Source organism: Rattus norvegicus, chromosome 1 (genome assembly GCF_036323735.1).
Source record: "Rattus norvegicus strain BN/NHsdMcwi chromosome 1, GRCr8, whole genome shotgun sequence".
NCBI classification, from domain to species: Eukaryota; Metazoa; Chordata; class Mammalia; order Rodentia; family Muridae; genus Rattus; species Rattus norvegicus.
The window spans coordinates 66,767,829-66,794,251 of record NC_086019.1 but is presented as its reverse complement, the minus strand read 5'-3'; the positions used below and the strand labels follow the sequence as shown (position 1 = coordinate 66,794,251).

At 40.2% G+C, this 26,423-nt stretch overlaps 1 protein-coding gene, 1 long non-coding RNA gene and 1 pseudogene across 2 annotated transcripts; 1 reads left to right on the top strand and 2 right to left on the bottom strand.

The window, feature by feature from the left end:
• Positions 1-1,771: 1,771 nt before the first annotated feature.
• Riok2 (RIO kinase 2) lies at positions 1,772-18,037 on the bottom strand. Its single transcript, NM_001009687.1, has 10 exons — positions 17,961-18,037; positions 14,870-15,008; positions 14,111-14,227; positions 12,930-13,105; positions 10,851-10,939; positions 9,610-9,801; positions 9,024-9,116; positions 7,263-7,784; positions 5,026-5,122; positions 1,772-2,059 (listed from the first exon to the last, which is right to left on the bottom strand). The coding sequence occupies exons 1-10, from the start codon at positions 18,024-18,026 to the stop codon at positions 1,895-1,897; spliced, it is 1,656 nt and encodes a 551-aa protein (NP_001009687.1). The 5' UTR covers positions 18,027-18,037; the 3' UTR covers positions 1,772-1,894.
• A 415-nt stretch (positions 18,038-18,452) lies between these two features.
• Positions 18,453-22,325, top strand: LOC134485095 (uncharacterized). The gene is made up of 2 exons (XR_010062955.1): positions 18,453-18,883; positions 19,355-22,325. It is a non-coding gene; the product is annotated as an uncharacterized LOC134485095 (long non-coding RNA).
• A 3,006-nt stretch (positions 22,326-25,331) lies between these two features.
• Positions 25,332-26,200, bottom strand: LOC108349836 (40S ribosomal protein S2 pseudogene; annotated as a pseudogene).
• Between the last annotated feature and the right edge of the window lie 223 nt (positions 26,201-26,423).

Sequence of the window (26,423 nt, the reverse complement as noted above, 5' to 3'; positions counted from 1 at the left end):
CCAGGATGCCTACTGAGTGCTTGGAATTAAAGGAAGGCATCACCATCCCGGCTCTTTGTAAGTTTGTGGTCACAGAGTAGCACAAAAAAAAAGTGAAAAAAATAACTCTACCATCGAGTTACACATTTAGTCCTTTTTTACAAACATTCTTTCATCTAGTCTTCACTCTATGATAGACACTAGCACATCTTCCTTGTACATCCTGGTCCCCCAGGGACATATACACTCGAAACATACAGATTTAATGCATTAGGAACAGGTTTAGTTTTGCCTTTTCATTGTTGACCATGGATATTTTCCAATGTAGGTTAGAACTTGTCTGGAAAGATAAACTTTTTTTTTCCACCCAACTGATACCATCCCAAAAACCTTTATTACAAAACAAAGTCACTGTAGCATTCGGATCCTAGTTTCCAAATTAAAACACACACAAAGCCGCCCCCCATTCAAATTCCCTATCACTTAGTACTAAAGCTTTAGTAGGTACTAAGAACTCTGTCTGATTAGGTTGAATCCTGTTTCTGATTTGAATTTGTTCAGCAGGTCACTTGAAATCTTAGGCCGTTAAGGGTAAGGACCATGTAAATCTGTCTTCTAATTTTATCAAATAGAATTGAGCTTCTTATGTATGGGTTGTGAAGTAAAGCCAAGAAAAATGAGGTCATACACTTTTATTCCCAATTTGCTTTTCAATACTTCAGATATAAGAAAATATACTACAAAATAAACATTTTGGGGACTTATTAAACTGTCATCAGCATTAGTTCATGTTATAAAAACACTTTCAGCAGAGTATAAAAAATGAGAATCTGAGCTTAAAGAAACAACTACATTTTAAAGTAGGGCTGTATCAACCCTTCCAAAACCAGCCTAATTTTCAGAGAAACTGTAGCCGATATATTCATATAGCCAAACGTTTAAATGAACTTAGATAATCATCAGCTACAAATAGCCAGAGAATTAATTTCGCTTAGGTAACATGGAATCTGGTTGTTAATCACGCCACTGTTGGCAAACACTGCCACCTGGTGGTCATTTCTCGATGGAGAGGCTCTGCTACTAGAGGTTTGATCGGGAAGCTGAAGGAGTGACCTCGGGTGCCTGGACTAACCCTCATCTCCATCTTACTGAATCACAATGTGCTGGAGGAGTGAAGCATGACAGTGTTATTTTTTTTCCCGTACTAGATACTTGTTAACACTGACGTAGGAACCCATTCTAGAGTCATCCATACACTCTTCATTCTCTCTCACTCTCCCACCTCCCTTAGCCACACTTCTGCTCAAACCCGGGGAAAGCTGACAACTGTAAAAATCCTGGTAGGACTCTCTAAAACTTCTTTCCCCAGGAGCACACAGCCAATGAGAGCAGTAACTACCCTTGACTGCTTTATCTTGACCACAGAAGTCTAAGGAAACGGAAGTCTCATTCCAATAGCGAAATAACTGTATCGCCTCATGTAATCCTAAAACCAACTCACCAATGCAGTAAACGCCAACTGTGATGCATGCAGGAGAAGGGGAGAGAGAACTACAGCCGCAGTAAGTTGTTCTATTCCTTATTACACGTGAAGCCAGGATCTGAGGCAAGTCACCAACGTGATTAAGGCAGAGCTCAAACATCACAATGAAATAAAAATGATGTCAATGTTTTATAATTACTGCTAATGAAGTTTTTTAACACAAGTTATTTTAGATTTAAATCAGTTATCTGAAAAACTTAGAAACAGAGTGCTTAGTGGAATTACTATTAAATTAGTCTTTGGAAGCCATTGAGTCTAATAAGGGTTTATTTCCATAATTTCCATAAATATTGGCTTTGGTCTTAAAAAGACCAATATACTGGCTAAAAATAGAATTACAGTATCTAAAAAAATATACAGATCAAAAATTTATTAGTCTCCCCAAAAGCTGTCTGCTTCCAAACTTGATTTGATATTCTGCATGTTTTCCCTCCGCTGCTTGGTAAATATATTGGCTTCTCCTTTCTGCAGCCGGCGTCTGGCAGCTGCCTTCTGCTGCCTCGTCAGCTGACGCTTCACCTTCTGCTTCACCAGTTCCTGGAAAGAGTTTGTAAGTTAGTGTCACTGAGAACCATCTTGAGAAGGTGCAGAGAAATCATTAAAACAAAAAGATTTACAACCCTGGTATCTTTCAAATTTAGATGCTGAAGATGAATTTTTAAGATCCTAACACCACCATAAGAACTAGTAGATAAACCAGGAGAAACTGTTATGACTGCATTCCTTGCAGAAATACAGATTATACAGCAAAAGCGGTCAGTTTAAATTACCAACCACCACAGTGCCACCTAGTGACCATCATGAACACTGAGGGGGGGGGGAAACCAGGATGAAATCTTTTTCTTCTTTCTTGGTAAAAAACATGGTTTTGTAATTATTTGTTTGCTTGTCCATTCGTCTGTCCATCCATCCATCCATTAATTCAATTTTTAAGGTAAACTCTCATGTAGCCTGGGTGCCCAGGCTGGCCTTAAACTGGAATGTAGTCAGATAACCTGGATTTTCTAGCTCTTGCCTTCCTTTCCAAAGGCTGGAATTATGTAACAGCACCTTGTTTGTGCTCTGGATAGAAAAGAGGACTGAGGGCAGCAGTCACTCATGGGAAGTCTTCACAGGGTTTTCTAGAGATACAGAACAATGTCTCATAAAAATATTCTCCCATTGATCTAGCCACATGTATATTTATTAAAAGGCAACAATTAATTACTTAATTCTGTTACATGTTTTCAAGAAGAGAATTTATAACTGACTGACTTGTTAAGAGTTTATATATAGCCTAATAGCCAATAGATAGAAAAGCAAGAGAGAACAAGGGAGAGAGCTAGGAAGGATCAGGGGTGAAGGGAAACTGAGATCAGAATGTACTGTGGGAAAAATTATTTCCAATTAAGAAAGTTCAAGGCCGGGTTTGGGGATTTAGCTCAGTGGTAGAGTGCTTACCTAGCAAGCACAAGGCCCTGGGTTCAGTTCCCAGCTCCGAAAAAAAAAAGAAAGGGAAAAAAAAAAAAGTTCAAGGCCAGCCTTGCCTGCACAGAAATCTTTGTTCATGGAGTTAGGCTGAAGGTCTGATTCCCCCTGAGGGACAGGCTCATGCACTACAATTCACAAAGCTCGGGACAAATCCTTGAAGACTAAAACCACAACACACTTTTAAGATCAACCCCTGCCTGGTTAAGTGGAAAGAGCCCGAGGAGCCCAGCACCTATTTACATAAGCACAGCCACACACAGAGGGCAGCACGAGTTAGAACCTGATTCTGATTCTGTTTTTGTAAAGTCAAAGAAAGAGGGCCAATGAATCCCAGGAAGAACAGAGGATAAAAGCAAAAAGGTTATTATGAACTGTGAGAGATCTATAATGAAGACTATCTTTTAATATAATACACGCTTCTCAGGTTTTAATTTTATGTTCAGAAAGTCAAGTAAATTATCCCATCCTTAGAAAGAGAACGTGAATATAATTACGTTTTGAGAATTCCACCATTATTGGTCTGGCAAATCCTAAATGTTTCTAAAAAGCCCCAGAACTGTAATATAAACCATTAACTATTTTTCATGTTATTCTGTTGTGCATGCACGCACCCTTGTGTGTACAGGTGTGTTAACACATGTGGATTTATGGGTACTGAAGCCAGGTCAGTTAGTTATGTAGGCTTCCTCTACCACTCCCCATCTGTGCTCTGTGACAGTCTCTCACTGAACTAGGAGCTCAGCAAGCTCCAGGAACTCTCTGGTCTCCACCTGTCCGTGCGGAGTTACGGACATATCCACTACGCCTGGCTTTTTATGTGCATTGGGGACACACTCTCATTCTGAATCGCTCTCATTTAATATTAGATTTCATTTTATCCAAAACATCCCAACATTTGCTAATAACATCTGAATTTTTATAAGCTTAGAAAAATGAAGTTATTCCTCTCGAGTTTACTTTGTATACAGCCATTTCACCGTATCATTTCTTCTCTTCTCAACCATTTCCTTCTTCGTTCACTATGAGGAAATTATCTCTAAAAATTAGCTTTAATAACACAATATTACTTAAATAGAAGAAATGAACACAACAAAATTGTCTTTAATGTATTAAATTTGATAAATTACTAATTTGTTGCACGGCTACTGCCAAGTTTATTTTCTTAATGATAGACAGAAAATAATTTTTAAAAAGCACAATTAAACAGTAGTCTTCAAAACACTGCACGATCCTGAAGTGGGGCATGTGGGCGGGTTGTAAACTTACACAGTGGCTTCTGTTGACTGCCAAAGAATCAGGAAAGGAAGCAAACCCAACAGATTTGCTTGATTCCTGAGAGAAATAATTACTTGTAAATCCCTGCTCTTTCCAAATGTCAGATATGAATGAGACCTATCATCGTGACCCAAATGTGCATGGAGTTAGAGAAACATTCCTCCACAGGTCACAGAGAGGCGTCTGCTCCGTGGGGTGTGGAGATCTCCACAGCGATTCTTCCTTCTGGCTAGGTCAGACAAAGGCTGGCTTGCATGTCAGAAGCTCAGCTGCGGCTACAATATTTTGTTCACCGTCCTGTCTAGAAAATATCCCTCTTGTACACTGTTTGGATTCAAATGCTAAATGCCCCAGGAACCAACGAAACCCTCATAGCAGACATTTAAAATCACCTATTTCCCAAATGTAAGCAGTGGGGGCGGTATGCCTCTACACTTCAGACATATTGCTACCTTTGTGCAAAGTCATATAACCTTCTTTGTTAAAAACAAAGACTGAATCACATGGGGAACTACAAAAATCCCATCTGGATGCAAAATACATTAACATTTTATCCCTAAAATTCAAACTAATTTATATCTGCCTTGTCCCTGGAAGCTTTGCTTACTCCAGGTGAACCCTCTTGTCTCTTACTAAACTTCTCCATGCTTATCATTTTATAAGGACAACATATGAGATCCAAGTATCTCAATGACCTCAAGTCCTCACAGTCCCAGGGTCACTGCTCTGTCTGCCGCTCTGGCACGTGTGGTACTTACTGGAGGGATTGTGGAGCAGCTCAGGACACTGCCGGTAGACGTAACACTCAAGGTTCTTGTTCTATGCTGAGTAACACTGCTCACACTGTCTTCATCTCTAGAACAGATAAAATTTAAAAACAATTTATCTTGTTAATTTTTATAACGAAAGATTAATGTGTATTTTTTTGCAGTGAAGCTTGAGAAGAAATGCCTCAGAATTATATTTATAAAAGTGTAAGTGCAAGTACCTGCAACTCAGTCCACTGTATTTTAACACGCATAGAATGTTCTGACACAATGTTGCCATCAAACTTTCCAAACAGAATGTTTTGTAACTGAAATGTATCCATTTCCTTACAATTCATTTGTTTTTCACTAAATTATAAAAATCTCTTTCTCACACTCTTCATATCATTTTGCCACATTCTGAACAAAAGCAGAGTACAGATACAATATTCTCATTCTCTTTGTGAGACAGGGTCTCCTTTGTATCCAAGGCTGATCCTCCTACCTCAGGCCTCTAGCCCTCAACACTACTGCAAGGATTTCCAGTATATACCACCATGGCCAGCAGACACAGTTCTCAGAAACTGCACTGAGTCAGAATAAATACTACCATCATGGATACATCTATACTTTTAAGTGCTGAATATTTTAATATAAACATGTACATGAACCCAGAAAACATTAACTTTTAATAGCCAGTATTTTTCTGAAACATCTATTTTTTAAAATTACATTTATTTATCTTTCTGTGTAGATGGCACATGCCACAGCATGCATGTGGAGATCAGACAACAATTTGTAAGAGGCAGTTTTTTCCTTCCACCATGTGGGTCCTGGGAATCAAACTTGGGTCAGGCTTGGTAGGAAGTGACTGCGAAGATAAAGGTGCTCTTAAGGCGCACAGATTTAACTGGTGGGGAGGAAGATCTGGAGGTGGTAACTCTGGAGCTGGCCCTGGTTATGAAAATGAAGGTGAACTGGATTGGATATGGTAACCAGAGCAGGGACCATGGAATTGGTTATGACGACTATGGAGGAGGAAGCTATGGGATGTGGACATTATTATCAGCCACACTGTAAATTTGGTCCAGTGAACACCGGAAAATTTGGTGGTTGCAGGAACAAGGTGGAGGAAACAGGTATTGGAGATAGTTGAGGAAATGGTGGCTATGGAGAGAGAGGCTAATACAGCTTCTTACTTGCCATGAGTTCCATAGTGCACTTGGAATAGGACAGGAACCCAGAGGAACAAAATCGCTTCCAGTATGGAAAAAACAACGATAAGGAAGGCCTATCTGAGTCATACAAACATCTGCAGTGATGTGGCAGAAGACAGCAGAACAGAGAGCAGGGCTCTTACCTTCTTACTTCTCTTTTTAGTGGCTTCTAAGAGCGTAGACAGAGCATTCCCTTTTTGGTAATGCTAAGGTTACCGATCTCAGGTGATGTAAAATTTTTTAAAAATGTTTTTCAAAGTTTTGAAAAGTATCAGTTGGGATCATGATACAAGGACACAAAGTTTTTGTTTTCTTAAAAATTAGTTAAGCCATTATTTACTTAAAGTTTAATAACGTAATTCTAAAGCAGTAAGAGATGTGCCCCTGAACAGGCACTGGAAAATGCATAACAATACTCTGTTGATCTAGTTTTGTCAATAATGTTTTGACATAAATGAAATCACTACTGCAATAAACTACTGTCTGCTTCTGCATAAACTATCCCAAGTCTAGAAATTAGGTTTTAGGATGTTTGCTAATATGAGCTTAACACTTTCAAAACAAAAAACAAACTTAAAACATAATACTATTATGTGGGTTTAAGTGCGTGTGAAAAAACAAAATGCTAGAAGCCCCCAAGCTCCGGGAAACATGCTCTGTAGAAAGTCAACACAGCAATAACATTTACTGCATGTGTCACATGCTCACACCCTCTGCATAGTTTATACATTAAACGCATCAACGAAACAGAACAATTTAACCTGTCTAAAACCAGACCTATTTATTAAGAGATGTACGTTAATTCAATGAGTCTTAGTTTAAGGTAGAAGTCCGTGAAATTTAGTCAATAGAGTAGTGGAAATCAGATTAATTGAAAAGACAAATTTGTTTTAATATGATAAAGTTAACTTTCATTTTTGCACACGATGATGGATGACACGATTATGTCACAGTATTTTTTTTTTTTCAAATATGCCCCCTTCACAGAATCAAAGATCTCAAGATTAATGGTAAAAGCAAACAAAACTATACCTGAAAGGCCTGAACTCCTTGTTCAATGATGACAGGGCAATGAGATCGGGGAGTTCATCCTCCCCCTCTGCACAGCCAGCAGGGCTGCTCTGACCCGGCTGGCCATCATGCCTGGGATCATCCTCAGTTCTAGTGCTCTCCTCAGAAACCTCAGCAACAGACTTGTGGGTAAGAACCTGCCTTCCCACTTCTTCTACAGCTTGATGTAACTTAGTTACTTCAAAACTGGACACATCAGCACTCTCCTCAGGTAAGCCGTCTTCCTTCATCTGTTTGCTGTCTGCAGATGAGAAGCAACAGGAGCTACCTGATTCATCCGCTGGGTTTGGTTCATTTTCCAGTTCTGACCTCTGAACTTTGGCTCTTTCTAACATTTCTTCATCAGAGAGTGACAAGTCAGATTCCTCTTCTGTTTCAGTAATTTTATCATCCGGACCTACTGGATGTAGCAGTTCATCATCTGCCTGCATTTCCTTCGTGTAACCACTGGCAGAGACCTCAACATCGAGAGAATCCTCTCTCCTAGGGAGCGAAGGAATCAGTATTAAACAACACATAAAAAAAAAGATATCCGAGATGAATAGCAACACTCTAATAAATGTAAAGAGAGTTCAGTCGGTCTTCCATATTTTAATTTTAAACACACGATTTAAATTACTCAACTATGCAAATATGAGATTTAAATAAAATAAAAACACAATTAATAGTAAATTAACTTTCAAAAAAGAGCTAAAGATTGTTGTTTAAAATATGCAGCAATAAAACTCAAAACAGAGAATATCTTAAAAGCATATAAAGCCAATAGAGAAAGATTAGCTCAAGAAATATAAATAATATGAATAAAAGAACCACATCAGGCTGTAGACATGGCTTAGCACGTGCTACTGTCCTAGTGGGAGGGGGCTCGTTCCGACCACCTACTCTGGCCTAACTCTTCCGGCCTCCGCTGGCACTTGCGCTTCTCTGCACTTACCCAGTGAGCTAGTCAGTGTCTGTCAACTCAGCACAGGCTAGAATCCCACAGGAAGAAGGAGCCTCAATGGAGAAAATGACCACGCTGGCTGGTAAGTAAGTCTGTGGGCATTTTGTTGATTCATGACCAACATGGTAGAGGCCAGTTCACTGAGGGTTGTGTCACCTTCTGGAAGGCTTAAGAAATGAAACTGAACAAGCCAAGAAACAGCACTCCTCCATGGCTTTCCCTTCAGTTCCTGCCTCCAGGTACTGTCCTGAGTTCCTGACTCAGCTTCCCTGGATGAGTCTGTGATCTGTGAGTCGAACAAACCCTTCCTCCCTAAGCTGCTTTTGGTCATGGTGTTTCATCACAACCACTGAAACCCTAATTAAGACACAGAAATACACATAACAAAGCACAAAACTTAACCAAAACAACAACAAAAAAACCCCACCATCAATTTCATTAAGATTTGACCCTTGATTTCTTAAAAATAGGTATGAACATTTTATACAACATTCAAAATAAGAAGGTAAATTCAACATCCAAAACTACAATTGTAGAGTCTGGAGAGACAGCTCAATGGTTAAGAGCGCTGGATGCTCTTCCAGAAGTCCTCAGTTTGATTCCCAGCAACTACCTGGTGCCTCACAACCAATTTATAATGGGATCTGATGCCCTCTTCTGGCACGCACCGTATATACAGACAGAATAATCATACACACATTGTCTGGACACTCACTTTAGAATTAAGCAAATAATCTACTGAAGGGGCTCTATCATGATAAGCAGTGCTGAATACAGACCTGATATCACTGAAGGTTGGGTAGAGCTCACTTTCATAGTTAAAACGTTTCAGGAAGAACTCTCGAATGCATTTAACATCTCTGTCAAAATACCTGTAAAGTAAACACCCAATAAATTATTTTCTATTTACGGCTCATTTACCTACTTCTACACAGGACACATACTCTTTCCGCCTCTGAACAAGCTTTGGTCTTAAAACCCAAACTTCTTCTTGAGGTCCTGTTTGAATAAAAGACTCCCTGGCTAAGAAAGCTTGATTTGAGTGTCATGGCCAAATTCCTTTAGTGATATCCACATTGTAGTTTATGTATAAATAAGATAGGTGGACAGTCCATTCCAGCACGCACAGGACTAGCGTGATGATTGGGTTTAAAATTGGATCTAAGTATATTTTTTCTTTTAAAAATTTTTTTCAAGATTTTCTTACAGGGTAAATTCTAGTATTTAAATATCTCTTAACTGAATAACAAATCTCCATGATTGAAACCATTTACTGATCCAAGCAGAAAACTGGAAAATTATGAATAAAAAGTGATTCTATGATATCCAAACTCATCCAAAACTCGAATCAGTCTTAGCATATACCATTCAGCGTTCGGGTGGGAAGTGGAAACCATCTGTGGAAAATCAATCATGGTGATGTGGTCATCTTTGTCCAACATGAGGTTGAATTCATTGAAATCTCCATGAATCAGCCCATGGTTTCCCAGTTTGACTATCAGTTCCATAGCTTCGTCATACACTGATGCAGGGTCTTCAACATGATGTATCTGACACCTGAGAGCACCAACAGGCATGTGTACATGGTCATCATTTCCATTCCCGATCTTGCCAGCTTCCTCCTCATTCTCAGCACAGGTACAAGTTCCAACTACTAAAAGGTCACATACCCTGTTCCAATCCTGTCTGCTTCCCACTATCACATCCTTTCTCACATCTTCCTTACAGCTCACCTCTATTTACACTAATTACTCCATTTCCTAATTTCACTCCTTCTACTTTCCATGATCCATTTTTAGTTTAATAGACTTCCTTCCACCCCATTTAAACAAAATAGTCAAGGCTTAATTTTTTCTATGCTGCTAAATTCTTATTCATTTCCATTTCTAGTCAGTTAAATTCTTTCCTCTTCTTGAAATTTCTTTCTTTTCTGAATTATCAGGGGGGGCCAGGCCTTTCAGATTTTCTTTCCTTATCGTATATCACTGAAGCCAAAGGCCTCACTATGACCGATTTCCCACTTCTTTAACGTCCAAATGCAACCCATGTAACTATGTTGCTGCCTGGAGAACACAGCCGAGAGTCTGGGCACCTTCCTCACTTCTCTGACTGTCTCTGAGATCAGAGCTTTTACCATCTCTTGCCTAAACGGCTCTAGTTTTCCTGACATATCTTCCCTCATTACTTCTCAGCTCTCACTGTTCACAGCTTCCCTTCCTCCTGCCCCAGTTCACCTAAGTCACTCTGCTCTAAACACTGGTTTGTTCCATGGCCATGAGCACCCACAGATCAATACCCTTCCTTTACCTGGACTATTGCACTTACTGATACACTAGTTATTACTGTTTAGTCTGAGGGCAGGGGGAACTTTATCTTATTCACTGAGGTGTTTGGTATGCAACAGATTCTTCATAAATACTGAACAAATCAATGAACAAATGGCACAGATTACAAACTGGATGGAACTGGGTTTCCAATTTGCTTTTTATACTGCTTTAGAAATTTTTAACCTCTAAGAAGCAACATTCCATTAGCATGCTTTACTTAAAAACCACGAGCCTTAAATTCTACTGGGACCTCTGCTTTTAAGCTTAATGGGTACTCACAGGGGGTAGCCATTGATAAGCTCCATGATCACTGCGTGGCGATTGTAGTCAACTGGCTTTGGAACTGGGAATTTCCGCTCATGTAATGCCTAAACGGAAAAACATGAGAAGCCAATAAAATCATGTTGTTAAAAGAACAAAAGCATGTATCTTCCTTAAGTAAGGCTTTAGAAAATTTAGTCTACCTTAGGGTATTTAATACATGGTTTAGTTACAGTAAGAACTAGCTATACATAAAAACAATACAAGTTTCTTTGAATTAACTTTCCCTCTTAAAACATACTATGTATTATGTACATTAAGTCATAAACACACATGTAAAAAATTGTATAGTTCTTTAGGATATTTCCTTTCTATTGATCTGTGGATATGTGCTTACAATATTGTAGTAGATTTATGTTTCCTGGCATAAGAAGTAAGTTATCTTGATGGTCAGGCATTTTAGTCTGTAAATCACTGATGGTGCTCCTCAGAATGCACCGTATGATACACATAAGTGACAAGTGGATATATCACAGCAGTCTAAGCCAGAAGGGCCAATATCAGACCAGATGCTATCTATACCAATGCATAATTTAAAAGTATCTACAGTGGATGTAGATATTTTATTTCAATCTGAACCACCTTTGTATTTTTTGTTGACCAGTTTGCAAAACTCTCTTTAATTAAACTGTGTAGTACAATTGAATTAATATCAAAAGTATAGCCAGGACAGTCACTTCAATACCATCTACACACACACACACAGGGCTCACATCCATTCATGTCTTGGTCAATACTTGGTCTTCTGCAAAATTCTTTCCTTAAAGTCCAATCATATCCATTTATGAATTCACTCAACTCTCATTCACTTCATTCTATCTTCTTCTTTACTTTAACCTTAATATCTAAACTGTTCTCTGTGTCTGTTATCTTCCACAACTTGAAGCGGTCTAAACTGGCTAGTCCTTTGCTATCTGTTCCTTTACCTTGCATTAGCGCAGTACTTAATTTTAAAAGCTTTCTGCCAACCACCACCTTCTGTGGATAGGAACTGAAATACACTCTACTTCCAGAAAATTTTATTTTATTTTTAAAGAGTTGTGCATCAAAATGTCTTGGCAGCAAAACAGCATAATATAATCTTAAAAATTATAAATGGTTGTCTCCAACAGTGTTTTTTAGCCTGTGGGTTGCAAAAAGCCCTTAAACAGGGGTTGCCAAAGTCATTGAAAAACAGATATTTACATTTACAGTAGCACAATTACTATGAAATTATAAAGCAGCAATAAAAATAATTTAATGGTTGGTGGTCATCAAAACATGAAGGACTGTATCAAAGAGTTGCAGGATTAGGAAGGCTGAGAACTACTGGTCTAGAATTTATGTTACAGTGCAACTCTCAAGTCACACCTTAATCTTTATCTTACTCTTTTCCTCTTGGGAAAACATTAATGCATAAAAAGCACCCACTACGGTTTGGAGGGAATATCTAACGATTTCTTACAAGGTGCTAACTTACAGTATAAATAAAAGCAGTGTAACATATAATATCAGACTTGCTTATTTATGCTGCTTTAAGGGATTCTCCTAACACTATTAACAACTCAAGGGCCAGATTAAATAAATAAAGTATTCAATCAAACTAAAGCCTAAGTTGTCATGATGGCCTAGTGGGTATCCCATCCCGGAGATGCTCAGTGGAAGGAAACAAGTGAGTCCCGCAAGTTGTCTACACATACACACAAATATAAAAGCAAACACTAAAATAATGAATTCTAACACAGGGAAGTAGATCTTAACAAACCCTGCTAGCCATAACTATGTTCTTTTCTTCAATTTAGTTGTGAAACAAGGTTTCCAGATACCATTTTCAATAAAAAGGGCATTCAGAGCCACACATGAAATTTGCATTACAATAAACACCAGTTTTAAGAGGAAGCTGCTGGGAAAAAGAGCATAATCAAAAGAGTTGATCCCAGGGACTGTGTATGTCTGGGGTCAGATAGATAGTTGTCATTGGGACTTTTATAAGTTTGACTAAAATGAGCTACGTTTTTCTTTTTTTTTTTTGAGAAATGTAAAATCATTAAAAAGTACCTTCATATAGGCAAATTCCTTCATGGCAGAGAGACGAGATAAATAAATCCAAGAAACATTATGTCTGTGCTTATGGTAATCACGCTTGTTTTTCAGATTTCGAAAGGAGGTTCTCCCCAGTCGGTGCAGCTTCAGTGCAAACTGCTGCCCTTCTTCATTTGCAACAATGTAAATATCTAGAGCAAAAATGGTAAAGGCATTGTTAGGATACTTTTGATATAACTGGTGGAATGGTTCAACCTTCCTCTGCTTTCATCTGTATCCAGTGTCTTTCCTACTGACAGTCTTCGGCAGAACACTTCCTATCCTAATGACCACCCAGAGTGTGTTCTCGTGTAACTGTACAAAAAGGCAGAGACATACTTCACCAATGGGTGCCCCTGCTTTCAAAGACATTACATCCTCAGTCCAAGAGAGGTTATTTAATACCTTCTATTTCAACATGCTCAACTCATAGGCTTTGATGACCAATACGTTAGAATGTCAGAATATAACCCTGTAAGTAAATCTCCTTGATAAGCAGTTTGTAATGCTGACATTTAGAACACACTCTAAGTATTTTAAGAAATTTTCATTATATTTGTATTAAAAACAGACTGTTATACCTTACTGACAATATATATCGTAAATCAGTAAATATTTTTGAAACTTGGTAATATCAAAATTTATGTATTTTTACCATTGTGGAATGAATTGTGCTTCTCAAAAATTCCCACACTGAAGTACTAGATTCTAATGTATGTATCTAAAGGTAGGGACTACCATTACTACTCATAATGAGGAATGTATGAAACTCAACTCACTACTGCTTGGAAACTGGTAAAAATCAACCAAAGAGTATGTACCCACTGAAAACAGTGCACAATTCTGAAACAGGAATCAGCAAGAGTGAAGAGCAGACAAAAATTAAAGTACAGAACCCTGAGTAATGCTTACTTTCCCTCTTGGTTACAATCGTATGTGAACACAAAAACAATCCTGAATACATGCAAATGCAGTTGTATTTACACAGAAAATTTCTCAGATTAAATAAGAAATAGTCTTAGCTATGGGATCTAATCAGCAAAACATTAACTGAAATGTAGATTTAAAATAACATTCATTTTATCGTATTTTCTATTTTTGCAATGTTAATGCTTACCATTTTACCATTTAACCAATTTTTTACTATTAGAACGTACCTGACTCTTTGCCGACACCTATCTGGTTTCCAACAGAATCAACTACCTGTCTGGAAGACAGGGTTTTCAAAGCTAGGTAATCATAGCCAGCATTTGTCAACCGATAGCCCTGGACAGCTAGACAAAAATGAGGTAAGGGCATTAGTTGTACTGTAGCAACGGGACACATTCACACAAGGCAAGCATTTAAAGACAGTAAGTATTAGCTAGAGAAACTGAATGACCCAGACTTGGAAGTTTGCAGTTTCTTCTCTGTTATAATGTGATTCATGTATAGATACTGTTTGAGGGTCTGTGACAAGATAATGTGCAAAAACTAAAAGGAAGTATTTAAGCTCAAAATATTTTATGTTGAACTGACAATGAATTCATGCCTGTTTTTGTATATACCCATTACCGCCTTTACTTTTCCCAGTAACTACTTTACCTTATATTTATAAAAGATCTGTGACAGGTTTTCAAGCCTTCAACCCTCATCACAGATGGCTTGAGAAGCGACCCTCTGGAGTCCTGTGACAGGCTGAATTTTTCCAAAGGTGGTGGTAATGGACAACTATCTGATTTCTTCTGCAATGTACTCTAGACACTTTCTCTGTCCTCTGCGTGGGCTCTGGGATTGTTTTGACCAATTTGAATGGCAGAAGAATGTGTCAGTTCATGGCTGCCTAGTCAGGCAACCTGTATGTCATGCCCTTTGAAGGCCAGCTCTACAGAAAGCAGATTAGGTGGAGACTGACAGATGTCACATGAAATACTTACTTTTAGTACGTTCCCATGCTATAAGTTTATGCTTCACCAATTCTCTTAAGATTTTATTACAGCCACCGTGTTTCAGGCTGGCTATAGAAGCAACCAAACTGCAGGGAACGATCTCATGGTTTTTCATGCCCATTTCAACCTGAAATTAAAGGAATCATTAGGATACGTAAGTAACACAGAGTCTTGTCTATTAGAATCTTGCTAGGAAATGAGCCTCTCAAAACTCTCCCAACTGAGTAGATCTCAAGTCACAGCTATGTAGCCTAAAAGTCCGAGACTCTGAGAAATGTACTGTTAAGCAAATGGAGGCCACAAAGTACTAATGGACACTAGCCTAGCTATGCTGTCACTACACTGCATGATCTCGGGATTATTGTTGAATACATGGCCTGTGGCAAAAGAAAAAGGTTAAGGCAGCATGTGACTAGAATTCTATAAGACAGTTATTCTTGTCTCTACCATGTTAAATTCATTCTTGATAAACACAGTTAATAGTGATTGCCTCTCATGTTTTCAAAAACTACAGATATTCCAGATATTAAGCATCAATGAGAAAGCACAGTACATAGGCATGGATTTTGGTAACTACTGGGGAGAATTTTTATCCCTGGAGATTCAGAAGCAGCAGCTCAAGGCAGAACAAGAATTCTAGCTGAGAGATCATTTTCAAGAAAGGAGAGACATGTGAGAATGAGTACAAGGAAAGGACACAAGGTATTGTTGGAAGGAGTTTTAGAAATGGTATCTACCTAACCCAAGGGACAGATGACATAGAAGCAATTAACACGTGATGACTGGTAGAGCCCATGCAGTTAAGGCCAGAAAACAGTTCTGCCTAAGAAACAAAAGGGCAAGAGTTTTATACTGAGAAAACTGGGAAACTCTTAAAGAAGCATTCTCAAAAGAGATATGTAAAGAGAGACAGGCAGAGTGGCACGTGCCTCTAACCACAGCACTCTGGAGGTGAGGGAGGCAGATTTCTGAGTTCAAGGCCAGCATGGTCTACAGAGTTGAGTTCCAGAACAGTTGGAGCTACAGAAAAGAAACAAACAAAGGAGAGGCAGAGAGTGGGAGACAGACAAACATAAGAGGTTACATTTCGGACATTAATCTAGTAGAAATATACAAAACTAAAATGGACAAAAACTGGAAGGAATGTACTGGAGAATTAATACAGTGCTCTAGCTGTGGTGAAAACAGTAAGCAGCAAGGGCGGTGGTAACAAGAGGAGGGGATTAAAGAGTTCTGCTCCTTCATATGGGGTAGATGTTCCTTGTGTGGAGGGCCGAGGTTCATGTCAGGGGTCTTTCTAGACTGTTCTCCATTGAATTAGGAAGCAGTGTGGAAGAGTCAGACAACAACATATGAGAGGGTAAAAGGAATGAAGAGGGGTTGGGGATTTAGCTCAGTGGTAGAGCGCTTGCCTAGCAAGCGCAAGGCCCTGGGTTCGGTCCCCAGCTGGGGGTGGGGAGGAATGAAGAGTCAAAATTTTGAAGCAAAGGAAAAGGGTTATTAAAATATAAATGAGATGGGGATGTGAAAAACTGGGGGAGGGGGAGTTTACACTAAACGTGCAACAAGTCAAAAAAATGACAATGGATACAGAGGCAAAGAAGTCCAGAGAAAGAGGGAGCGGGAAAAGGAAGACAGCATCTGGTAGGTAGCATCCATCTGGCTTCTTAATGTAAAGTTCAATGACTACATAATTCTTTAGGGAGCTTAGAAATTCTCAAAGAAAAATCTTTTACTCTGGTGTCCCACCATAACTGACCACTAGAAAGTTTTAACTCATAACTCATTTTTATGTTCTGTCCCCACTTCCCCAATCCTCCAACACTGTTGACGACCCCATTTTTGTCAAGATGCAGAGAAATGAGTGAATGTGCTGAAAAGGAAAGTCATTATTTAAAAAATAGCATTTAAGGAAAAAGTGTAGGTTAATTAAGTATTTAAGGAAAAAGTGTAGGTTAATTAAGCTATAGGAAAAAAGGAATTACACACCAAAGTTCATATGGACCTTACAGTTGATTAATTTGGAAATGTTACCTAGGCTACAAAGGCTTAATACAGGAACCAAGCAACTCAGATAACATATTCTATTATGTAACACAGTCCTTATTATTAAAAGCCAACGACTTCTAAACAAAGACCGACTTATTCTAACCTTAGATATAAGTCCCATCTCTGTGCCTCTCAATACTAAAACTACACAATCATATTTTGTTGTTTTTCTAATGAAAACATTCATGGGCTTCCATATAAATTGTTTACTAGGCCTGCAAGGGTTTATATGGTTTGGTTCTCATTTTCTATGCATGCCCCCAACCATTAGAACCAATCATACTGGCTTTTCTTTTTTATGAAGACTTTCACTATCATCTTTGGGTTTCTGCTCGTCTGCCTCCAACTCTCTCCAAGGACACCTATTCTCCTGTAGGTAATATTTCCTTGGTTCAGAGTTGGGGACAAATTTTGTAATTTGATTAACAGCAAAGATAAGATTCTTGGATTCAGTCTCCATCACTATAAAACTCAGACAGTACTCTTCCCTCACCTTCCAACACACGGATACTTTCTATTCCTTTATCCTTTGCTACCTTCACCGTACTTACTACTTAATAATTACATTGTTAACATATTTATTGAATTGCTCCTGGACCAAGAGGCATCCCTTATCCTCCTTTGTTTTGCACTCTGCTGAACAGCTTAAATTTGTCAGTGAAACCTGACAAATGTGTTTTCTTCAACATTATGTGGCTGGGTCTATTACTGGGGGCCCAACAGGCCTCCTTCGAGGATTTAACCCCCCCACCCTTCCCTAGTTGGAAAGCCAAAGATCAGTGAAATTTCCCGGGCCAGAGACGCAAGCACTTCTGGAGCAAAAGAAGAAGAAAGGAAGAACCATGTTTAGGAAAAGATAGTTTTTTTTTTCCACAAAACTTCATGAAAATTAGACCTTGGTGTCCTTTACCAAGACCCCGGCTTCGGCCAACAATCCACAGATCAGAGCACTCACTCAGCTCCCAGCGGCCTTAGAATAGCAGGAAGAGGACATCACCGAATGGATAAGCAAGAAAAGTGTATTCCTTACCGCAGTCAGAACTCTGAAGTCATCTCGACTCATGTACCTTAGCTTGGCCACATTCACCTTCCCCATGCTTGCCCAGCTCCAGCACCGACACTCCCGGGGAGGACGCAAAGTCGCTGGGTAATCTCGCAAGCTTTCCGCCGCCGCCTGCCCGCGCACGCGCTCTGTATTTACGGTGCTTCTCGCTAGATAAGAACACGTGCTCCAGTGGCACTGAAAAACGCTATATTTTCTTGTCTTAGTAGCTAAAAATCATGCAGAAGTGATTTTTCAGCCTGTAAATAACCACTTTACATGCGACTGATTTGGCAAGTTGCAAATGTATTACATAATATACCTCGTTACTTTTCAAAGCTGCCAGGACCTGATCGGAAATAAGGACGGGCTTCCGCATGCAACTGTCTCTACGTCACGAGAGGGGCGTGGCTTATCAGTTCCCTGCCAACTCTAGGTTTAGTGCAACGTAAAGTCAGGGAAGAAAGTGTGCAAACGAGAACCCAGGCCAGCAAAGCCACTGGGAAGATGGCCAAAGAGCGCCACGCGCGGTCTCTCGGCTGCCCCACGCTTGTCTGGCGAAGGACAACCGGGCAAGGGGTTGCCCCGCTGGCTTAAGACGTGGATCCTAGGACTGGTTAGGCGGAGCTGCTCACTCAACTATCCAGTGTCCGCTTCCAAAGAAAGCGCGCGCCTGGATGTTTCTGGGGCCTAGGAGCATTTGGAAGGCTTTATGGGCGTTTTCCATACTGAACTTGCAGCTCTTCGCCATGCGTACCTACTGGTAACCAAGAGAATGTACCCAGGACAAAGACGTTTATACTGTTTATACCTTCACGACAGCAGCAGCTTAGTAGCAACAATGTGACTCGTATGACGTTCAGTATCTGTGTTTCTCATTTCACGAATTATTTATATTTCAGTCCTTCAAGGTGCAGATCTTTTCTGATGTGCTCTTAGGTTAAGCTTGGGTTCTGTATATTAGCGTCCGCTGTTATGATCTGCTTTATCCTTGGGAGATTGTAATTACTTTTTGCGGGGGGAGGTACTATATGCAAACTACATTAAGGATTGGGATTAAGATACTCTCAGGTTCCTTCCCTGCTCCACTTCCGGTTTCCAAGAAACAATGTATTCATTTCCTTCTTTGGAGAGTGGTGCTGAGTGTTGTTCCAAGGAGCTAGAGGGCAGATAGCAGACTGTAGAATCCGATTTCTTTTCAGATAAAGTAGTTGGTACTTAAAATTATCAAATCGAACAAAAGAGCAATCCTTTGTCATCTCTATGCTCCTGCCTTTGCGGCCTTGTATACTTGAATTACCGGATACTAGGCTTATCTAATTAGGACTTAACTAATTAAGACTTTTCCAATTAATGAATTTTTCTTTCTACATTAACATTAGAAAAATGTAAAAAAAAAGTTTGACGAAGCTTTGATCATCTGTCTCCTATCAGCCACGACTTATTGAGTGGATTTGGATCCAAGTTCTGCAATATTGGAGTAGAGTCCAGATTTCCCATCTTTTCAATATTTTTTTTCAAATAAAATTTTCTTAGTAATCAAGTCATTTATGAGGAAAGGATTCAAATTCAGTCTTCCTTTCTTACCACACTTAAACCAGTGGTTCTCAACCATGCTAATGCTGCGATCCTTTAATACAATTTCTTATGTTATGGTGACCCCAACAATAGAGTTATTTTTGTTGCTACTTCATAACTGTAATCTTGCTACTATTATGATTTGTAATGTAAATAAATATTTTTGGAGATACAGTTTTACCAAAAAGGTCTGGACCCACAGGCTGAGAACTTCTCAAACAGCCTATTGTTCATTCATTCACCATTTATCAAATACAGATACCAGATTTTTGCTAGGCCCCGGGGAAACTCAATCCCAAGTCCTAAAACTTAAACTTATGGGGAGGAGATATGTAAAAAAACACTGGATGTAACAGAAAAGCCAAGGACTCAGGATGTTGAATTTCCTTTTCCCAGACTTTGCCACTATAGTCAAGCTCATAATACACATTTTGCTTCTCATAAAGTAAGGATCTTGTGTCTAAAGTTCTAACGTTTTTAGTCTGGAATTCAGTGTATTTTTTTTTCTTTTTTTCCTTTTTTTTCTCGGAGCTGGGGACTGAACCCAGGGCCTTACGCTTGCTAGGCAAGTGCTCTACAACTGAACTAAATCCCCAACCCTGGAATTCAGTGTATTTAACACTATATCATCCTTTTGAATCGGTTTATAATCATATCTATTTGTTCTTATGCAACTGCCATAGACAGTTGTCTTTGAAAACTGGGTGGTGACGGTGGTGACACATGCCTTTAATCCTAGAATTTGGGAGGCAAAGGCAAGCAAGCTCTTGAGTTCCAGGCCAGCCTGGTCTATAGAGTCAGTTCTAAGACATCCAGGGCTACCCTGAAAAAACCTGTCTCCAAAACCAAAACCAAAACCAACCAACCAAAACCAAAGAAAGAAAGAAAGAAAGAAGAGAAAGGAAGGAAGAAAGAAAGAAAAGAAAGAAAGAAAGAGAGAAAGAAAGAAGAGAAAGGAAGGAAGAAAGAAAGAAAAGGAAACAGCTTCTATTTTATACAACTGGTCCAAAAATACTTTCTACATTTTCAGTTCCTAAAATGGGTTCTAGTTATATTTAATGAAAGGCAGTCACCATGGTAAACGTCCAAATATTATAGTTTCCCCCACAGACAAGTTTATAAATACTTAGAAATATCTGTTGGAACTCTAACATGCTTTAGAAAATTTTGTAACAAGACTCCCGACCTGAGTAAGCCTCCAGACCTTAGCACAACTGACTCCGTGGTGGAAGTGCGATTCAGGCCGCAAAACTCAGCAGGTAGACAGCACCGCCCGCCAAAACTAAAACAGAGGCCTGATCCATCAAAGCCCATAGCTCTGGGAAAGTATCAAAATGTGCTATTCATCGCTTTTTAGCTCTTTTAGCTTCACTTCTGGCTAACTGTTCTTGTTAACCAAAGTGTGTCAAATCAGAACATTGTTTTTGAGAAAGGCTCAGGGCTGCACTGGAATCTCAATCCCACTGTAGTTGCCAGCCAGCTAATAAAGACTTCCTATTGGCTTAAACCCATGACCAAGCAGTCTTCTCTGGTGAATACCACACAATAATTTTTGACATGTGAATGCTTCATGCTGGTTTTCAGAAGCCACTGTTTCTGAGACGGGTTCATGGTTCATATGACTTAAATGGCTTTCCCTTTCAAATAGGTCTTCAGTGAATGCAATTGTTGGTTCTCCTCAAATGTTCAGCTTGGTTAAGCTGCTGTAGACAGTCAAAGGACACCAAACTTGTTGGAATCAGCTTTTTAAAACAGTGAAGGGGGTTTCCTATGTCACTATTACACTTGATACCCCTAACGCATTTCTGAACCTGGAGTGTGCTTGCCAAGGAAGTCAAAGGTTGTCCTAAAGTGATGTGCGGCCGTCACTCTTAGTTCTTGTTGAGATGATTTGTTTTATAGAAGCAAATATAACATATGCCTGTACGAAATAAAAGCTTTTAGAGGTCATCAAAGCATAGCTTGGTGTTGACCACTTTTAGACTTCTCACTATTTCTACAGATATTAGTGTTGGTACAAGAGGTATAGTTTGCACCTCTCATAAAGTCACTGAAACAACTGATTGTTCAGCTTGTGAATAAATGGAAGCCATTTGGACTTTGCTGCCATGGCTGCTTTGGTCAGTTTTCTACCCTTGTGATTCATATCGCATTTTATTTTTAGTTTTCTAAGGAACCCCTATATTGTTTTTCAAATTTGCCAGACAGATTTACATTTCTACAATGGATTAATGGATACAGAAAAAAAATGTGCTATTTACACAATGGAATATATTTACCCACAAAGATGAATGAAATGGTGACATTTGCATGAAAATGAGTGGAATTGGAGGCCCTCACATTAACAAAATAAGCCAGATTCAGGAAGAAAAACATAACCTATGTTGAGTCTGGGTTTTAAAAAGTCATGAGAGTCGGGTTGGGGATTTAGCTCAGTGGTAGAGCGCTTGCCTAGCAACCGAAAGGCTCTGGGTTCGGTCCCCAGCTCCGGAAAAGAAAAAAAAAAAAAAAAAGACAAAAAAAAAGACATGAGAGTAGAGTAGTGGGCTACGGAAATATGGTTATGCCATCTCATGAAAATATTCCTGTGAATACATTAAGTGTTAAAACTATCCTGGGTAAAACTGGACTCTGTACTAGCCCTAAATTCCTAAGGTAAACTGGTCCTATACAATATGACCTTGAGCTAAAGGTTACCTGCCTGACCATATAGCTGTTACCTCTCCACTGCTGTAAACAGCTTCTGCAAACAACGCTTGTTATCTGTATACATTACAATTGTGTTTTTTTTTTTTTACCCTTAAAAACCTAAACCAAATGGAAGTCAGGGTTGCTTCCTCTTAATCTGCCTGGGACTGGTGGTTAATGAAGACTCCATTCTGCTTATTCAGGCCTCTTGGGATTTTTTCTCTTCAGGTGCCCTGTAACAGTAGAAGAGGACAGAAAGAAAGAGAGAGAGAGAGAGAGAGAGAGAGAGAGAGAGAGAGAGAGAGAGAGAGGAGAGGGTAAAAGGCAATGACTATAATTAAGGTACATAAAAATGCATGTGTGATAATTGCCTTGTAAAAGTCACTATTTTGTGCAACAAACTCATGCTAATAAAAAGTACATTCATAAGATGGCATTAGGTAGTTCAATATTCATTTTTATTTTGAACTCATTCATGATTGTTGGCAGAATCTGATTGTCCCAAATACTGATGATTTCATTTTTCTTATTTTCAATAATGGCTACTCATTACCAGCTGGACACATGTTCCCTGAACCAGTGACTGACTGTCTTTTTAAGTCTTACTAGAGTGAGTTCTGGGTTGCATACTTAAGTTTTTACTAAGGGCATAACCCATATAAATTCTGAAACACAGTGTGAGTCTTGGATTTAAAATAATTGGGCATACAGTTCCCTCTTTGTTCAGTCTAATCTCCTGTAGATGGATTGAAGCAGCTTCAACCATGCAGCTGACAACAGTAGTCTAAGGGAGTGTCTGAAAGTTAAGGTAGGACTCTCATCCCTAGGGAACCTCACAGAGAAGGCTTCCTTCTCATTCTGCTCTACCTACTTACTCTGAATTTCACAAGAGAAAGGCTCTCTATTTGTGCTATTGTGGAGTCTTTGAGTACCTGACTTTTTAGTTTAATATATTCTGATTAGTTTCCCCCTCCTTCAATTCCCCCAGATCCTCCATGTTAACTCAGGAGCACCACACCTTTTCTTTCTCATTAGAAGAGCTGGGTGCGATGGTGCCCACCTTTAATCCCAGCACTCTGGAGGAAAAAGGCAGGTTGAGGTGAGGCTTTGTTGGAGTAGTTGTGGCCTTACTGGAGTAGGTGTGCCACTGTGGGTTTGGGATTTAAAATCCTTATCCTCGCTGCCTGGAAGTCAGTCTTCTAGCAACCTTCCGATGAAGGTGTAGAACTCTCCTCCTGCACCATGCCTGTCTGAATGCTGCCGTGCTCTCCCATCTAAGGAACTGACATCTGAACCTGTAAGCTAGATATAATTAAATGTTTTCTACGAGTTACCTTCAGTATGGTCCTTGTTCACAGCAGTAAAAGCATAACTATGGCAGGGAGGCAGCCAAGAACCAATGGAGGAGACCTTGGCTGTGACTCAGTACACTGAGGATATGGAACCTGAAGAGGCCACATCCTGTAGCCAGGCAGGAACCCCAGTGGAGACACCAACCCACCCACAATTTCAACCCCAAATTTATCCTGTCTACAAGAAATGCAGGCATGGGCCAGGGAGCAGAGACTGAGGGAATGGCCAACCAATAACCAGCCCAACTTGAGACCCATCCCATGGGCAAGCACCATCCCTATTAATCATACTCTATTATGCTGGCAAACAGGAGCATGTTGTCCTCTGAGAGGCTTCACCCAGCAGCTGATGCAGACAAATACAGACACTCACAGCTAAACAGTGAATGGAACCTGGGGACTCTTATGGAAGAAGAGGAGGAAGGATTGTGGGCCCTGAAGGAGATAGGAACTCCACAGGAAGACCAACAAAATCAACTAAACTATACCCCTGGGGGTCTTAGAAGCTGAACCACTAACCAAAGAACATACGTGGGCTGAACCTAGGCCTCCCTGAACATATGTAGCAGATGTGCAGCTTGGCCTTCATGATGGTCACGAACAACTGGAGTGGGGCCTATCCCAAAAGCTGTTGTTTGTACTTGTATGTCTACTACCTGGGCTGCCTTATCTGGCCTCAGTGGGAGAGGAAGCACTTAGCCTCACAGAGACCTGAAGTACCTTGGTGGGGAGGCATACCCACAAGGCCCGCCACCCACTCAGAGGAGAAGGGGGCGAATATGGGAGAAAGGTTGAGGAAGGGATTGACTGGGAGGGGGCCAGTGAACAGGAAGTAAAGTGAATAAAAATTTACTAAGAAATAAAGCTTACTACAATAATTGAAATAAAAAAGAAACAAAGGAAGAAAAAAGGCAAAAAGAGCACAAGAGACAGAGATAATGCATTTATATTATATATACACAGAAATCCCATAGAAAACAAAATTGGAAACCATAATGTATAAGAAAAATATCTGTAAGGTAAAAAATGCCAAGAAAAACTTTTGTTATTTTGTCTTTTTTTTTTTTTTTTCCAGAGCTGAGGACCAAACCCAGGGCCTTGTGCTTGCTAGGCAAACGCTCTACCACTGAGCTAAATCCCCAACCCCTAAACTTTGAAAAATAATATTAAGTTCATTTTCTGCTTGCCTTCTAGTGTTGGGAAGGTGCTTGCCCTTAAGTGTGTTTTGTATACCCAATCAGATTCAGTAGGAGAAGATGAATTCTTTCTATGTCAGCAGTTGTCAACTGAAGATAGCATTTGGGTTAGGGATGGGCTGTGCACTTTCCTCTCCTCTGGGATCCCATCTCCAGCGGACATGTATGCACCCTATGTGTGCTGCCACAGTGTCTATTTGACCTTTTAGGGGCTTTCATCCTGTTGTGTCTAGAAACTCTTGATTCTTTGGTGTCTTCCACTCTCACCAGCTCTAATCTCTCCACCTCCTTTTTCACAGAGTTCCCCTGAGCCCTGAGGAGAGGGATCTGATAGAGACATCCCTTTTAGGACCCAGTGTTTCAAGGACTCTCACTGTGCATTGTTTGACTGTAGGTTTCTGTATTTGTTCCCATCTGCTATAGGAGGAAGCTTCTCTGATGATGGCTGAGCAAAATACGGATCTAAGAATGTAGCGTTGTGTCGCTGCATTCCTTTTTTTTTTTTTAACAGACTTAATTCATTTCTTTTTCTTGTATAAAAACCCTTATGTGGTAGCCACAGCTGGTGCCTGCGTTCTCTGAACAGAGACACTGGTATGGGTTTTCACAAGACGGCCAGTGAATTCCTGATAAGGGGACTTGGTGAACACAGTCTCTTTCCAGAGGTCAGGGGTCAGGTAGCTGTAGGTTTTGGAGATGGCATCAAAGGTGACCTTGGCAAAGTTGCCCAGGCTGTAGTGCAACCCCTGGCTGTAGTGTAGCAATAATCTATACCGGCCATCATCAGTAGCTTCTTGGGCACAGGAACAGAGACAATGCCAGTGTCTCTGGGGGCAGGGACGAGACGCACCAGCACAGACTCACAGCCGCCTGTCACCTTGCATGGCACAGTGTGGGGCTTGCCAATCTTGTTCCCCCAGAAGCCTCTCCGCATGGGAATGATAGAAAGCTTGGCCAAGATGATGGTCGGTCAGATGAAAGTGGCAACCTCCTTGGAACACTTAACACCAAGACCAACGTGTCCATTGTAGTCCCCAATAGTGACGAAAGCCTTGAACCTGGTCCGCTGGCCAGCCCGAGTCTGCTTCTGCACTGGCATGATTTTCAGAACATCATCCTTCAGAGATACACCCAGGAAAAAGCCTTAATAATCTCAGAGTCCTTAATGGGCAGGGAGAACAGGTAGATCTCCTCCAAGGACTTGATCTTCATGTCCTTAACCAGGCGCCACAGCTTGGTGATGGGAATCCACTCCTTGTCTTCAGCTTTACCTCCACGAGCCCCACGGCCTCGACCACGACCGACTGTGGCTCCTAAGACCGCTTCCGAATCCTCCGCAGAAGCCTCAGCGGCTTCCTAATCCTGGGCCCCCGGGTCCTCCGGACCCTCTCCCTGCACTGGCGTCATCCGCCATTTGGTGTTTTCCTGAAGAAGAAGGCTACATTCCTTTAGAAGAAGTGTTAGGTTTTCCCCCTTGGTCCGTGGTCTGTCTAGTTTAAGGTTCTTGGTCACCTGAGTAGCATCAGGCATGCATTTCGTCTCATGGAGTGGGCCGTCAATCAGGAAGTGGTTGATCGCTCCCATGTTTGTGCCACTATTACAGCAGCGCATCCTTCAGGCCGTTTGCTATTGTTGAG

Excerpts from the sequence above, each read along its gene's own strand:
- Riok2 (NM_001009687.1), bottom strand. The coding sequence starts at position 18,026 with ATGGGGAAGGTGAATGTGGCCAAGCTAAGGTACATGAGTCGAGATGAC. Across the intron at positions 10,940-12,929 it reads AGGAATTTGCCTATATGAAG|GCATTACATGAGCGGAAATT; the intron begins GTACTTTTTAAT and ends TTTTCCGTTTAG. Across the intron at positions 5,123-7,262 it reads AAGGAGTTCAGGCCTTTCAG|AGATGAAGACAGTGTGAGCA; the intron begins GTATAGTTTTGT and ends TATCTGTTCTAG.